Source organism: Macaca mulatta, chromosome 16 (assembly GCF_049350105.2).
Source record: "Macaca mulatta isolate MMU2019108-1 chromosome 16, T2T-MMU8v2.0, whole genome shotgun sequence".
NCBI lineage: Eukaryota > Metazoa > Chordata > Mammalia > Primates > Cercopithecidae > Macaca > Macaca mulatta.
Genome location: NC_133421.1, coordinates 67,520,064 through 67,532,196, shown reverse-complemented (window position 1 = coordinate 67,532,196; position 12,133 = coordinate 67,520,064). Strand labels below are relative to the sequence as shown.

The 12,133-nt window shown below is 45.4% G+C and overlaps 1 protein-coding gene and 1 long non-coding RNA gene across 51 annotated transcripts in view; both read right to left on the bottom strand.

The window, feature by feature from the left end:
- Positions 1-12,133, bottom strand: part of NBR1 (NBR1 autophagy cargo receptor) — a 55,122-nt gene that overhangs the window by 17,466 nt on the left and 25,523 nt on the right. For 37 of the 50 annotated variants that reach the window (XR_013406860.1, XR_013406859.1, XM_077971867.1 and 34 more), the window contains 7 exons: positions 8,048-8,245; positions 5,385-5,462; positions 4,702-4,916; positions 3,368-3,535; positions 2,562-2,771; positions 869-1,028; positions 484-774 (listed from right to left, as the gene is read on the bottom strand). Coding sequence is in view for 48 of the 50 variants with exons in the window: in XM_077971867.1 (XP_077827993.1) it covers positions 484-774; positions 869-1,028; positions 2,562-2,771; positions 3,368-3,535; positions 4,702-4,916; positions 5,385-5,462; positions 8,048-8,245 (1,320 nt within the window). In the remaining 2 variants the exon portion in view is untranslated. The remainder of the gene's footprint in view (positions 1-483; positions 775-868; positions 1,029-2,561; positions 2,772-3,367; positions 3,536-4,701; positions 4,917-5,384; positions 5,463-8,047; positions 8,246-12,133) is intronic. The other 13 variants (XM_077971879.1, XM_077971853.1, XM_077971873.1 and 10 more) reach the window with 3 other exon arrangements.
- On the bottom strand, positions 9,359-12,045 carry LOC144335746 (uncharacterized). Its single transcript, XR_013406877.1, has 2 exons — positions 11,431-12,045; positions 9,359-9,535 (listed from the first exon to the last, which is right to left on the bottom strand). It is a non-coding gene; the product is annotated as an uncharacterized LOC144335746 (long non-coding RNA).

The window sequence follows — 12,133 nt, the reverse complement described above, 5'->3', positions numbered from 1 at the left end:
AATTAACATTGGGTAACTTTAAGCAGTAAACACTCTGCCCGACTAATACAAAGAAATTGCATTAAAAAACTGTGCACTAAGTAGCAACCAGGGCAAGACTTCATTAGTATTTAGGAAACATACACACAGTATTTCAGGAGATGGATATTAAGGAGAAAAGCTATCAGTTCAGCAGTTCCATAGGCCAGGCCAGGCCAGGCGCCCCTTTTTCCCTTGTGCAGCCAACAGGCTGACCATGCAACATTACAAAGAAGTATTCAGGGACCGCCTGCGGCAAGACCCTAAAGATACTAAAACAAAGACACTAAAACAAACACCCTAAGGAAGAGGCCAAATATCAGCACAGAAATGTGTTGGGGGCGGGGGGAGATGCTAACCTTTCAAGATTTCTGGAAAACAACTAGCTATGAGTGGGTTCTTTTAGCCATGTCCTTTCTAACTATGATTTGGATACTGGGCCAAAGCCTGTCAGTCAATGCTCACCTCTTGCTGGCAGGTGAGATCATCAGTTTTGCTTGAGCTGATCATGCCCTTTTCAATGTTATCAGGGCTCTCTTCGGAGGGGAAAGGATCCACTATGATACTGCACCAGACTCGAGGCCCAAATTGCTGGCCTTTGTGAGAAAGACGCCAATGGGAAGTATACGTTCCCTCCAAGGCTGGGGCAATGAACTCCACAGATACAACTCCCACATGGCCGGCCTTGAGGCAAGGAACCAAAACATCCTTCTTTTCTGTGGAAGCCAAAGTCAGGTTTCCCCACATGAACTTGAGCTGAAAAAAACAGTAAGAAGAGAAAGCAAGCTTGTCAGCTGAGCACTCTGCCACTTCAAATCACCTCATCTTCACATTTTGTGGGAAAAATTACCTTTGTGTCTGCACTCCACTTCACATTTCCTGTATTCTTCATCCTCCAGTGTTTGATAAACTTGGTTCCTGGCTGAAGGTGAGTCCCATCAGGCAAATTCTCATCCACAAATGCTGCACTGAGCATTGGCATAACGGGGGTATAGGGTTGCAAAGGGAGCCTGAACAGAAATTCAGATGCTTAGTCACTTGCTGTTGGGTGTGAAGTCTTCAGAATATCTCGCACTGGCTTGAGAGTCTGGCTGTGACTCTTGAAAATGTACTAACCCATTTGCCTTAAAAATAATACTAATATTACTAGTATAGGACCACATATCATAAACAATAAATTTTCTGACAAACTTAAAACAATAAAACAAAACAGAGGATAGGTCTCACTCCTGAGCTAAAAAAGTCATGGTAAGAGTAATTAAAAGGGCCCATAAATACAACACCTAGAGAGTCAGGCTTTTAAAATATTTGTTCCTTTTGCTTCAATTCCAGACTGCCTCCAATGAAGAGAGGGACCCCACCACTCTGAACTTTAGTGGTTTCTATCTTTCTGAAGAAGGAAACAAAACAAGTGTCAAAAATAACTACCAAATGTGGCCGGGCACGGTGGCTCACGCCTGTAATCCCAGCACTTTGGGAGGTCAAGGCGGGCGGATCACGGTATCAGGAGATCGAGACCATCCTGGCTAACATGGTGAAACCCTGTCTCTACTAAAAAATACAAAAAAATTAGCTGGGCATGGTGGCGGGCACCTGTAGTCCCAGCTACTTGGGAGGCTGAGGCAGGAGAATGGTGTGAACACAGGAGGCGGAGCTTGCAGTGAGCTGAGATCGTGCCACTGCCCTCCAGTCTGGGCGACAGTGTGAGACTCCGAGACTCTGTCTCAAAAAAAAAAAAAAAAAAAAACTACCAAACTACCCTTTAATAATACTAACACCAGACCAGGCACAGTGGCTCACGCCTGTAATCTCAGCACTTTGGGAGGCCAAGGCGGGCGGATCCTGAGGTCAGGAATTCGAGGACAGTCTGACCAACATGGTGAAACCCCGTCTCTATTGAAAAAAATACAAAACTTAGCCAGGCATGGTGGCATGCGCCTGTAACCCTAGCTACTCAGGAGGCTGAGGCAGGAGAATCACTTGAACCCGGGAGGCGGAGGTTGCAGTGAGCCGAGATCACACCACTGCACTCCACCCTGGGTGACAGAGCGAGACTCCGTCTCAAAAAAAAAAAAAAAAAAAAAAAAGCTGGGCGCAGTGGCTCACGCCTGTAATCCCAGCACCTTGAGAGGCCAAGGCGGGTGGATCACAAGGTCAGGAGATCAAGACCATCCTGGCCAACACAGTGAAACCCTGTCTCTACTAAAAATACAAAAAATTAGCCAGGCCCGTGGTGGCGGGTGCTTGTAGTCCCAGCTACTCGGGAGGCTGAGGCAGGAGAATGGCGTGAATCCAGAAGGCAGAGCTTGCAGTGAGCCAAGATCATGCCACTGCACTCCAGCCTGGGCAACAGAGAGAGACTCCGTCTCAAAAAACAAAAACAAACAAAAAAGCCAATAACAAAAAAACTAAGACCAGATAATCGGAATTTTTAAGGATTTGGGTGTTAAGGGTTACCAACAAATAAGACGGAAGTTGGTTGAAGTTCCAGTTTCAGAGAGCTGGGCCTAAAGTTTTGGCTCCCACCCCAGCCCTGGGCTTACATCAGGGTATTAGACTGGAGCAAGCTCTCAGGTCGGCCTAAAGGAGACTTGGGGCTCTGGAGTCCATGGATTGAATTCCACAGGTGAATTTTCCTATGGAGTTTAAGTTGCTTTTTAAGTTCCTTGACCTCTGCTTTACGTTGTTTCTTCTCAGCTCGCAATCTTTGCTTTTCTGCTTTAAGAAAGTTCTTATCAACCTGTTTCTGGAGCCTGTGAGATAATAAAAGCAAGTCTTAAAAGAAAGTCACAAATAAATTCTGAAGTTACGTGGAGCCAATTGCAATCTTCATCAGTGTCAGCTTCTAGTTGAATTTCTTTTTTTGTTTCAGAATCAGGGTCTCACTCTGTCATGTAGGCTGGAGTACAGTGGTATAATCATGGCTCCCTTCCACCTCATATTCCTGGGCTCAAGCAATCTGCTCACCTCAGACTCCCAAGTAGCTGAAACTATAGGTATGTACCACCATGCCTGGCTAATGTAAATGATTTTTTTTGTAGAGGCGGGATCTTGCTATGTTGCCCAGGCTGGTCTCATATATTTGGCTTCAAGCGATCCACCCCCCTTAGCCCCTCAAGTTGCTGATAAAACAGTTATGGGCCATTGTGCCCAGCCTACTTTAGTTTCTTAATTTCTTTTTATAGTTATTATTTCTATTTCATTAACTTTGGATAACTGTCTTCATTATTGCACATCAACTGAAAATGAGCAGAACTAAGGAGACTATCTGCAGTTTTGTGATTCACACCTTGTCACCAGAACCAAGAAGTCAATCAGAGAATAAGCATCTCCATGTAGAGGGTTTTACCTGACTTGTTCCAGAGCAGCAGGAAGACGAGGAGTAGAGTATTTTGAGTGAGAGAATGGTTCAGAGGAGCCCACAACAGGTCTCCGCAACTTCAGCAGGACATGGTTAGTGTCGTGGCTATATGGCCCTGCTTCACAATCTTCACAGATATTGTAGGATGGGCATAGGCTGTGGGTAAAGAATGGCACAATACACAAGGGCAGAATAGGAAGTACCTGGGGTAGGGAGATATAAAACCATACTTCTATGTTTGCTCCAGTACCAACTAGCTGGTAACCTGAGCATGTCATCTGACTATGCCATGCCTCAATTTTCTTCATTAATAAAATGAAGATTGCCAGGCGCAGTGGCTCACGCCTGTAATCCCAGCACTTTGGGAGGCTGAGGTGGGCGTATCACAAGGTCAGGAGATCGAGACCACAGTGAAACCCCGTCTCTACTAAAAATACAAAAAATTAGCCGGGCGCGGTGGCGGGCGCCTGTAGTCCCAGCTACTCGGGAGGCTAAGGCAGGAGAATGGCGTGAACCCGGGAGGCGGAGCTTGCAGTGAGCCAAGATCGCGCCACTGCACTCCAGCCTGGGAGACAGAGCGAGACTCCGTCTCAATAAATAAATAAATAAATAAATAAATAAATAAATAAATAAAATGAGGATAATAACACTTAACCCATATCCATTTTAAAGGAAAATCTATGGGAGGAAGGTAAGATGTGAAAGTATATGGGGCCAGGCACAGTGGCTCATGTCTATAATCCCAGCACTTTGGGAGGCCATGGAGAGGAGGATCATTTGAGTCCAGGAGTTTGAGACCAGCCTGGGCAATCTAGGGAGACCCCATCTCTAAAAAAAATTTAAAAAAATATGAGGCAGGAATGGTGGCCCATGTCTGCAGCCCCAGCTACTTAGCAGGCTGCAGTGGGAGGACTGTCTGAGCGTGCGAGGGTGAGGTTGCAGTGAACCGTGATTGCACCCTGTACTCCAGGCTGGGTGACAGAGACGCTGTCACCAGAAAAAAAAAAAGAAAAAGAAAAAAGAAAACAAAAAGGCATTTGGAATAACCGAGGAACTACCCTTAGTGATCTAATTTTGTGTGTTCAGGGGAACATAATTTTGCCTGGCTTTGCTAATCCAAATGCACATTTGAACAAAACAATCTGAATAGCACAACCCACAAAGCATGTGGGTGAAGAGTAGCTTGTGCTTCCAACTCACAGCTATGACATCTAATGCTCAGAAACAGGGCACAATCAATTTCCCTTCACCTACACAGAAAGCCAGGGAGATAAATGCTGTAAGGTCTATCACTAGCTAGCTACTCCCAAGCAACTGCTTACCTACACTGGTAGCGGACACCAACAATCCTTCTTTGGCAGTTGTTGCAAGCAATATGCCAGCTGAACTGGTTTTCTGGCAAAAACAATGTTTCCTCTGAAGTAGGCATTGAGACTTCTGAGGGATAAGAACCCAAAGATGGGTTCTGGAGGACAAGCTTTTCATGTAATTTCTGTTCAAGCTTCTCAACCGTTTCTTTAACCACTTGTTCTCTGAACTAGAATATGGAGCAGAAGGTGGGGAAAAAACTCAGTTCCAATACTGGAAAAAAGTGTGAAGATATCAATAGATCTGAAACCTAACTGTCTCTGGTATAACACAAAAACACAACAACCAACTGCTACTGAATAGACAGAAACATAGCAAAAGGTCTTTTCCTTCTAGAGCCAAACTGGTTCGAAGAAAATATCAAAAAATCCTTTTGATAAGTAAATTTCTAACTTTTTCTCAAGCAGAGATTTGTCCCTCTCCCTTACATGCTTAGAATTAGACTCCCTCTTTTTCTGGCACTTCACTGCAAAGGTTAGAGCTTTCTTGACTGGAACGGTTCTAAGTTTGGAAATTATAAGCTACCACTCTTCACGTGTACCAGAGGCAGCAGCCATCTGGGTTCAGTTTTCTATTTCTTCCACATTCCACCTGTGCCAACACCGCAGTTAAAACCCAAGCGAGAGAGAACACTCACTGTCTCCAGGTAGCTTGTGAACCAGTCTGGGGGCTTGTCCTGAGGCTGGTCTGTGTCACATGGAGCAAGTGGCAACGACTGGGAGAAAACACAAGCCGAGATGTTAGAGGTTACTTTTTCTATTTAAAATACTTTTCCCTGAGTGTATTATTTTGAGGTTTCTTTTGTGAAATCATACAAGTATATAATTTTTTAAAAAGTCACAGTATGAAGGCGTACTAAAGGTAAACAAAGTCTCCAGCCTGCTCTCCTTCTACAGAAGTAAAGGATTACCAGTTTCAAAAGTCAGAGATAGAGAGGAACACAATAATTCCCAAATCTCTGATAAATATGCAAATCTTACAACAAAGACAATGAGAAATAAATCTAGAAAGTGGATAGACTGAAACAGGCAATGGGGAAAGGATTCCCTATTTAATAAATGGTGTTGGGAAAACTGGCTAGCCATATGCAGAAAAATGAAACTGGACCCCTTCCTTACACCTTATACAAAAATTAACTCAAGATGGATTAAAAACTTAAACATAAGATCTAAAACCATAAAAACCCTAGAAGAAAACCTAGGCAATATCATTCAGGACATAGGCAGGGGCAAAGACTTCATGACTAAAACACCAAAAGCAATGACAACAAAAGCCAAAATTGACAAATGGGATCTAATTAAACTCAAGAGCTTCTGCACAGCAAAAGAAACTACCATCAGAGTGAACAGGCAACCTACAGAATGGGAGAAAATTTTTATAATCTATCCATCTGACAAAGGGCTAATATCCAGCATCTATAAGGAACTTAAACAAATTTACAAGAAAAAAACGACCCCATCAAAAAGTGGGTAAAGGACCATTTTTTTTGAACAGACACTTCTCAAAAGAAGACATTTATGAGGCCAACAAACCTATGAAAAAAAGCTCATCATCACTGGTCATTAGAGAAATGCAATGAGATACCATCTCAAGCCAGTTAGAATGGCAATCATTAAAAAGTCAGGAAACAGGGCTGGGCTTGGTGGCTCACGCCTGTCATCCCAGCACTTTGGGAGGCTGAGGAGGGTGGATCACAAAGTCAGGAGTTCGAGACCAGTCTGACCAACATACTGAAACCCTGTCACTACTAAAAATACAAAAAATTCGCCAGGTGTGGTGGTGTGCGCCTGTAATCCCAGCAACTCGGGAGCCTGAGGCAGGAGAATCGCGTGAATCTGGGAGGTGGAGGGTGCAGTGAGCTGAGATCGTGCCATTGCACACCAGCCAAGGTGACAGTGCAAGACTCTGACTCAAAAAAAAAGAAAAAAAAAAAGTCAGGAAACAATAGATGCTGGAGAGGATGTGGAGAAACTGAACGCTTTTACACTGTTGGTGGGGGTGTAAATTATTTCAACCATTGTTGAAGACAGTGTGGCGATTCCTCAAGGATCCAGAACCAGAAATACCATTTGACCCAGCAATCCCATTACTGGGTATATACCCAAAGCATTAAAAATCATTCTGCTATAAAGACACATGCAAACATATGTTTACTGCAGCACTATTCACAATAGCAAAGACTTGGAACCAACCCAAATGCCTATTTTTTGTTTGTTTGTTTGTTTGTTTGTTTTGAGACGGAGTCTCGCTCTGCCGCCCAGGCTGGAGTGCAGTGGCCGGATCTCAGCTCACTGCAAGCTCCGCCTCCCGGGTTTATGCCATTCTCCTGCCTCAGCCTCCCGAGTAGCTGGGACTACAGGCGCCCACCACCTCGCCCGGCTAGGTTTTTGTATTTTTTTAGTAGAGACGGGGTTTCACTGTGTTAGCCAGGATGGTCTTGATCTCCTGACCTCGTGATCCGCCTGCCTCGGCCTCCCAAAGTGCTGGGATTACAGGCTTGAGCCACCGCGCCCGGCCCCAAATGCCTATTAATAATAGATTGGATAAAGACAATGAGGCACACATACACTGTGGGATACTATGCAGCCATAAAAAAGGGTAAGTTCATGTCTTTTGCAGGGACACAGATGAAGCTGGAAACCATCATTCTCAGCAAACTAACTCAGGAACAGAAAACCAAACACAGCATGTTCTCACTCATAAGTGGGAGTTGAACAATGAGAACACATGGACACAGGGAGAGGAACATCACATGGGGCCTGTCGGAGGATGGGATGGTAGGGGAGGGATAGCATTAGGAGAAATACCTAAGGTAGATGATGGGTTGATGGGTGCAGCAAACCATCATGGCTCGTGTATACCTATGTAACAAACCTGCACATTCTGCACATGTATCTCAGAACTTAAAGTATAATAAAAAGGGCCGGGCACGGTGGCTCACACCTGTAATCTCAGCACTTTGGGAGGCCGAGGCCGGCGGATCACGAGGTCAGGAGATCGAGACCTTCCTGGCGAACATGGTGAAACCCTGTCTCTACTAAAAATACAAAAAAATTAGCCGGGCATGGTGGCGGGCGCCTGTAGTCCCAGATTCTCGGGAGGCTGAGGCAGGAGAATGGCATGAACCCGAGAGGCAGCGGAGCTTGTAGTGAGCCAAGATCGCGCCACTGCACTTCAGCCTGGGCGAGACAGCGAGACTCCGTCTCAAAAAAAATAAAAAGATAAAATAAAGAAACCTATTCAGCTTTATTTTAAAAAAAAAGAAAAGATATTGGATAGACTGGGCCATACCCTTCATACCTGCACTGCAGGATCCTCTGGGGTCTTCTTCATGTCTGATCCCAAGACTCTCACCAGTGAAGAGTAATGTGCAAGTGGCTTCTTCCCTGCCCTGGCAGCTAATCGTTTTGCTCCTACAACTGGGGGCGGGGCTTCATCAACAACATGGTGCCCTTCGTGGACTTGCATCTGCAGTTGGTTTCCCTGTTTAACTGCCATCTAAGAGCATACATTATGAAACAAAAACATACGACGTGATTCTCCTCTCCTAAATAACATTTCAAAGACATCAAAACAGAAGAATGTGGTAAATTATGCTAGAAAATACTGGGATTTGTGTTTGCTTTATTAAATCCAACAACAAATATAATGTTTACACTCAATTTGCTATTTCTTTGCTAAGAATGTTAACTAGAAATTTATTTATTTATTTATTTATTTTTGAGACAGAGTTTTGCTCTTGTTGCCCAGGCTGGAGTGTAATGGCATGGTCTTGGCTCACTGCAACCTTCGCCTCCTGGGTTCAAACAATTCTCCTGCCTAAGCTTCCCAAGTAGCTGGGATTACATACAGGTGCCAACCACCATACCCGGCTAATTTTTGTACTTTTAGTAGAGATGGGGTTTCACTATGTTGGCTAGGCTGGTCTCGAAATACTGACCTCAGGTGATCCACCCACCTCAGCTTCCCAAAGTGCTGAGATTACAGGTGTGAGCCACTGTGCCTGGCCTAGAAATTTATTTTTATTTTTTTGAGATGGCAATTTGCTCTGTCGCCCATGTTGGAATGCAGTGTGTGGCTCACTCCAGCCTGTCTCCTGGGCTCAAGCGATCTTCCCCACCTCAGCCTCCCGAGTAGCTGGGATTACAGGCACATGTTACCACACCTGGCTAAGGTTTTTGTTTTTGTTGGAGACAGGAGTCTCACTGTGTTGCCCAGACTGATCTTGGACACCTGAGTTCAAACTATCCTCCCACCTCAGCCTCCTGAGTAACTGGGACTACAGGTGCGTACAACCACACCTGGCTAATTTTTGTACTTTTCTAGAGGTGGAATTTCATGATGTTGCCCAGGCTAGTCTCGAACTCTCGGGCTCAAGCAATCCACCCACCTCGGCTTCCCAAAGTGCTCAGGTTACAGGTTTGGGTCACTATGCCTGTTGGCTAATTTAAAAAATTTTTTGTCATATGTTATCCAGGCCGGTCATGAACTTTTGTTATTAAAACCACAAAAGTACTGTGTTGCTTTATTCCACAAAAACAAACAAAAAACCCCATAAAACTAGGTTTTAAGATGGCAAATTAGGTAAGATTTTCCTTGACTGGGTTACTATTTTTCTGTTTGTTTCTTTTTTTTTTTTTTTTTTTTTGAGATACAGTCTTGCTCTGTCACCAGGCTGGAATGCGGTGGTGTGATCTCGGCTCACTGCAAACTCTCCCGGGTTCAAGCGATTGTCCTACCTCAGCCTCCTGAGTAGCTGGGACTATAGGCATGCGCCACCACACCCAGCTAATTTTTGTAGTTTTAGTAGAGACAGGGTTTCACTATGTTAGCCAAGATGGTCTCGACCGCTTGACCTCATCATCTGCCTGCCTCAGCCTCCCAAAGTGCTGGGATTACAGGAGTGAGCCACTGCGCCCGGTCTAATTGGTTTTTTTTTTGAGACAGAGTCTCGCTCTGTCGCCCAGGCTGGAGTGCAGTGGCCGCATCTCAGCTCACTGCCAGCTCCGCCTCCCGGGTCTACGCCATTCTCCTGCCTCAGCCTCCCGAGTAGCTGGGACTACAGGCGCCCGCCACCTCACCCGGCTAGTTTTTTGTATTTTTTTAGTAGAGACGGGGTTTCACCGTATTAGCCAGGCTGGTCTCGATCTCCTGACCTTGTGATCCGCCCGTCTCGGCCTCCCAAAGTGCTGGGATTACAGGCTTGAGCCACCGCGCCCGGCCTCTAATTGGTTTTTAAATAAGACATCACTTACGGAATCTTAACTCAGGTTTCCAAAAAAGTTAATTCTAGACTAACAAAACTCAAAAAACTTAAAGATATGTCCTATAATTAAGCATTTACTTTTCCAATAAAAATAGTATTTTGGGGCCAGGCGTGGTGGCTCATGCCTGTAATCCCAGTACTTTGGGAGTCTGAGCCGAGCAGATCACCTGAGGTCCGGAGTTCAAGACCAGTCCGTCCAACATGGTGAAACCTCATCTCTACTAAAAATACGAAAATTGGCCGGGCATGGTGGCGTGCACCTGTAATCCCAGCTACTCGGGAGGCTGAGACAGGAGAATTGCTTGAACCCAGGAGGCAGAGGTTGCAATGAGCTGAGATGGCACCACTGCACTCTAGCCTGGGCAACAAAGTGAGACTTTGTCTCAAAAAAAAAAAAAAGAATAAGGCCGGGCGCGGTGGCTCAAGCCTGTAATCCCAGCACTTTGGGAGGCCAAGACGGGCGGATCACGAGGTCAGGAGATCGAGACCATCCTGGCTAACACGGTGAAACCCCGTCTCTACTAAAAAATACAAAAAACTAGCCGGGCGAGGTGGCGGGCGCCTGTAGTCCCAGCTACTCGGGAGGCTGAGGCAGGAGAATGGTCTAAACCCGGGAGGCGGAGCTTGCAGTGAGCTGAGATCCGGCCACTGCACCCCAGCCTGGGCGACAGAGCAAGACTCTGTCTCAAAAAAAAAAAAAAAAAAAAAAGAATAGTATTTTGGGGCAGTGAGAGGTGGTTCATGCCTATAATCCCAGCACTTTGGGAGGCCAAGGCAAGAGGATCACCTGAGGTCAGGAGTTCGAGATGAACCTGGCCAACATGGTGAAATGCCATCTCTACTAAAAATACAAAAATTAGCTGGGCACGGTAGCGCGCACACCTGTAATCCCAGCTATTAGGAAGGCTGAAGCAGGAACACTTGAACCTGGGAGGCGGAGACTGCTTTCAGCCAAGATCGCACCACGGCACTCCAGCCTGAGCAACAGGGTGAGACACCGTCTCAAAAAAAAAAAAAAGAAAAAAGGATTCAATGTGTAACTACATCTGAGGTGATGGATATATTAATTAGCTTGATTGTGGTAATCATTTCAAAACATATACATATTTCGAAACATCACATTTTATACCTTAAACATACAAATTTTTAAAAATCAGAAACTAAAAACAAAAAAAAAGCATTCCATGTCCAAAAAGTGGCTATCACCTCTGCCTTAAACATAAGATTGTATGGGCTGTAAAGAACAGAGTGAGGTAGGCTGGGTACAGTGGCTCACGCCTGTGATCCCAGCACTTTGGGAGGCCGAGGCAGGCGGATCACTTGAGGTAAGGAGTTTAAGACCAGCCTGCCAAACATGGCGAAACTCTGTCTCTACTAAAAACTACAAAATAAATTAGCTGGGTGTGGTGGCACACACCTGTAATCCCAGCTACTTGGGAAGCTGAGGTATGAGAATCACTTGAACCCCAGAGGTGGAGGTTGTAGTGAGCCAAGATTGCACCACTGCACTCCAGCCTAAACAACAGAGACTCTGTCTCAAAGGAAAAAAAAAAGGAGAGAACAGAGTGAGGGAAAGAGGTGAAAAATGTGAACCAGAAAACATAGTTCTAGACCAGGCATGGTGGTGCACACCCATAGTCCCAGTTACTTGGGAGGCTGAGGCAGCAGGATCACTTGAGCGCAGGAGTTCAAGGCTGGCCTGGGTAACATAGCAAGACCCAGTCTCTTTAGGAAAAAAACAAAACAAAACAAAACAAAAATGGCATCAAGGCACAGTTCTAGAGAGTTTTTGTTTTGTTTGAGATGGAGTTTCCCTCTTGTTGCCCAGGCTAGAGTGCAATGGCGTGACCTCAGCTCATTGCAACCTCCGCCTCCCAGGTTCAAATGATTCTCCTGACTTGGCCTCACAAGTAGCTGGGATTATAGGCATGCGCCACCACACTTGGCTAATTTTTTGTATTTAGTAGAGATGGGGTTTCACCATGATGGTCAGGCTGGTCTTGAACTGCTGACCTCGGGTGATCTGCCCGCCTCAGTCTCCCAAAGCGCTGGGAGTGCAGGCATGAGCCACCGCGCCCGGCCAAGATATTTGTATTTTTAAACACTAGAACAGTAGCACA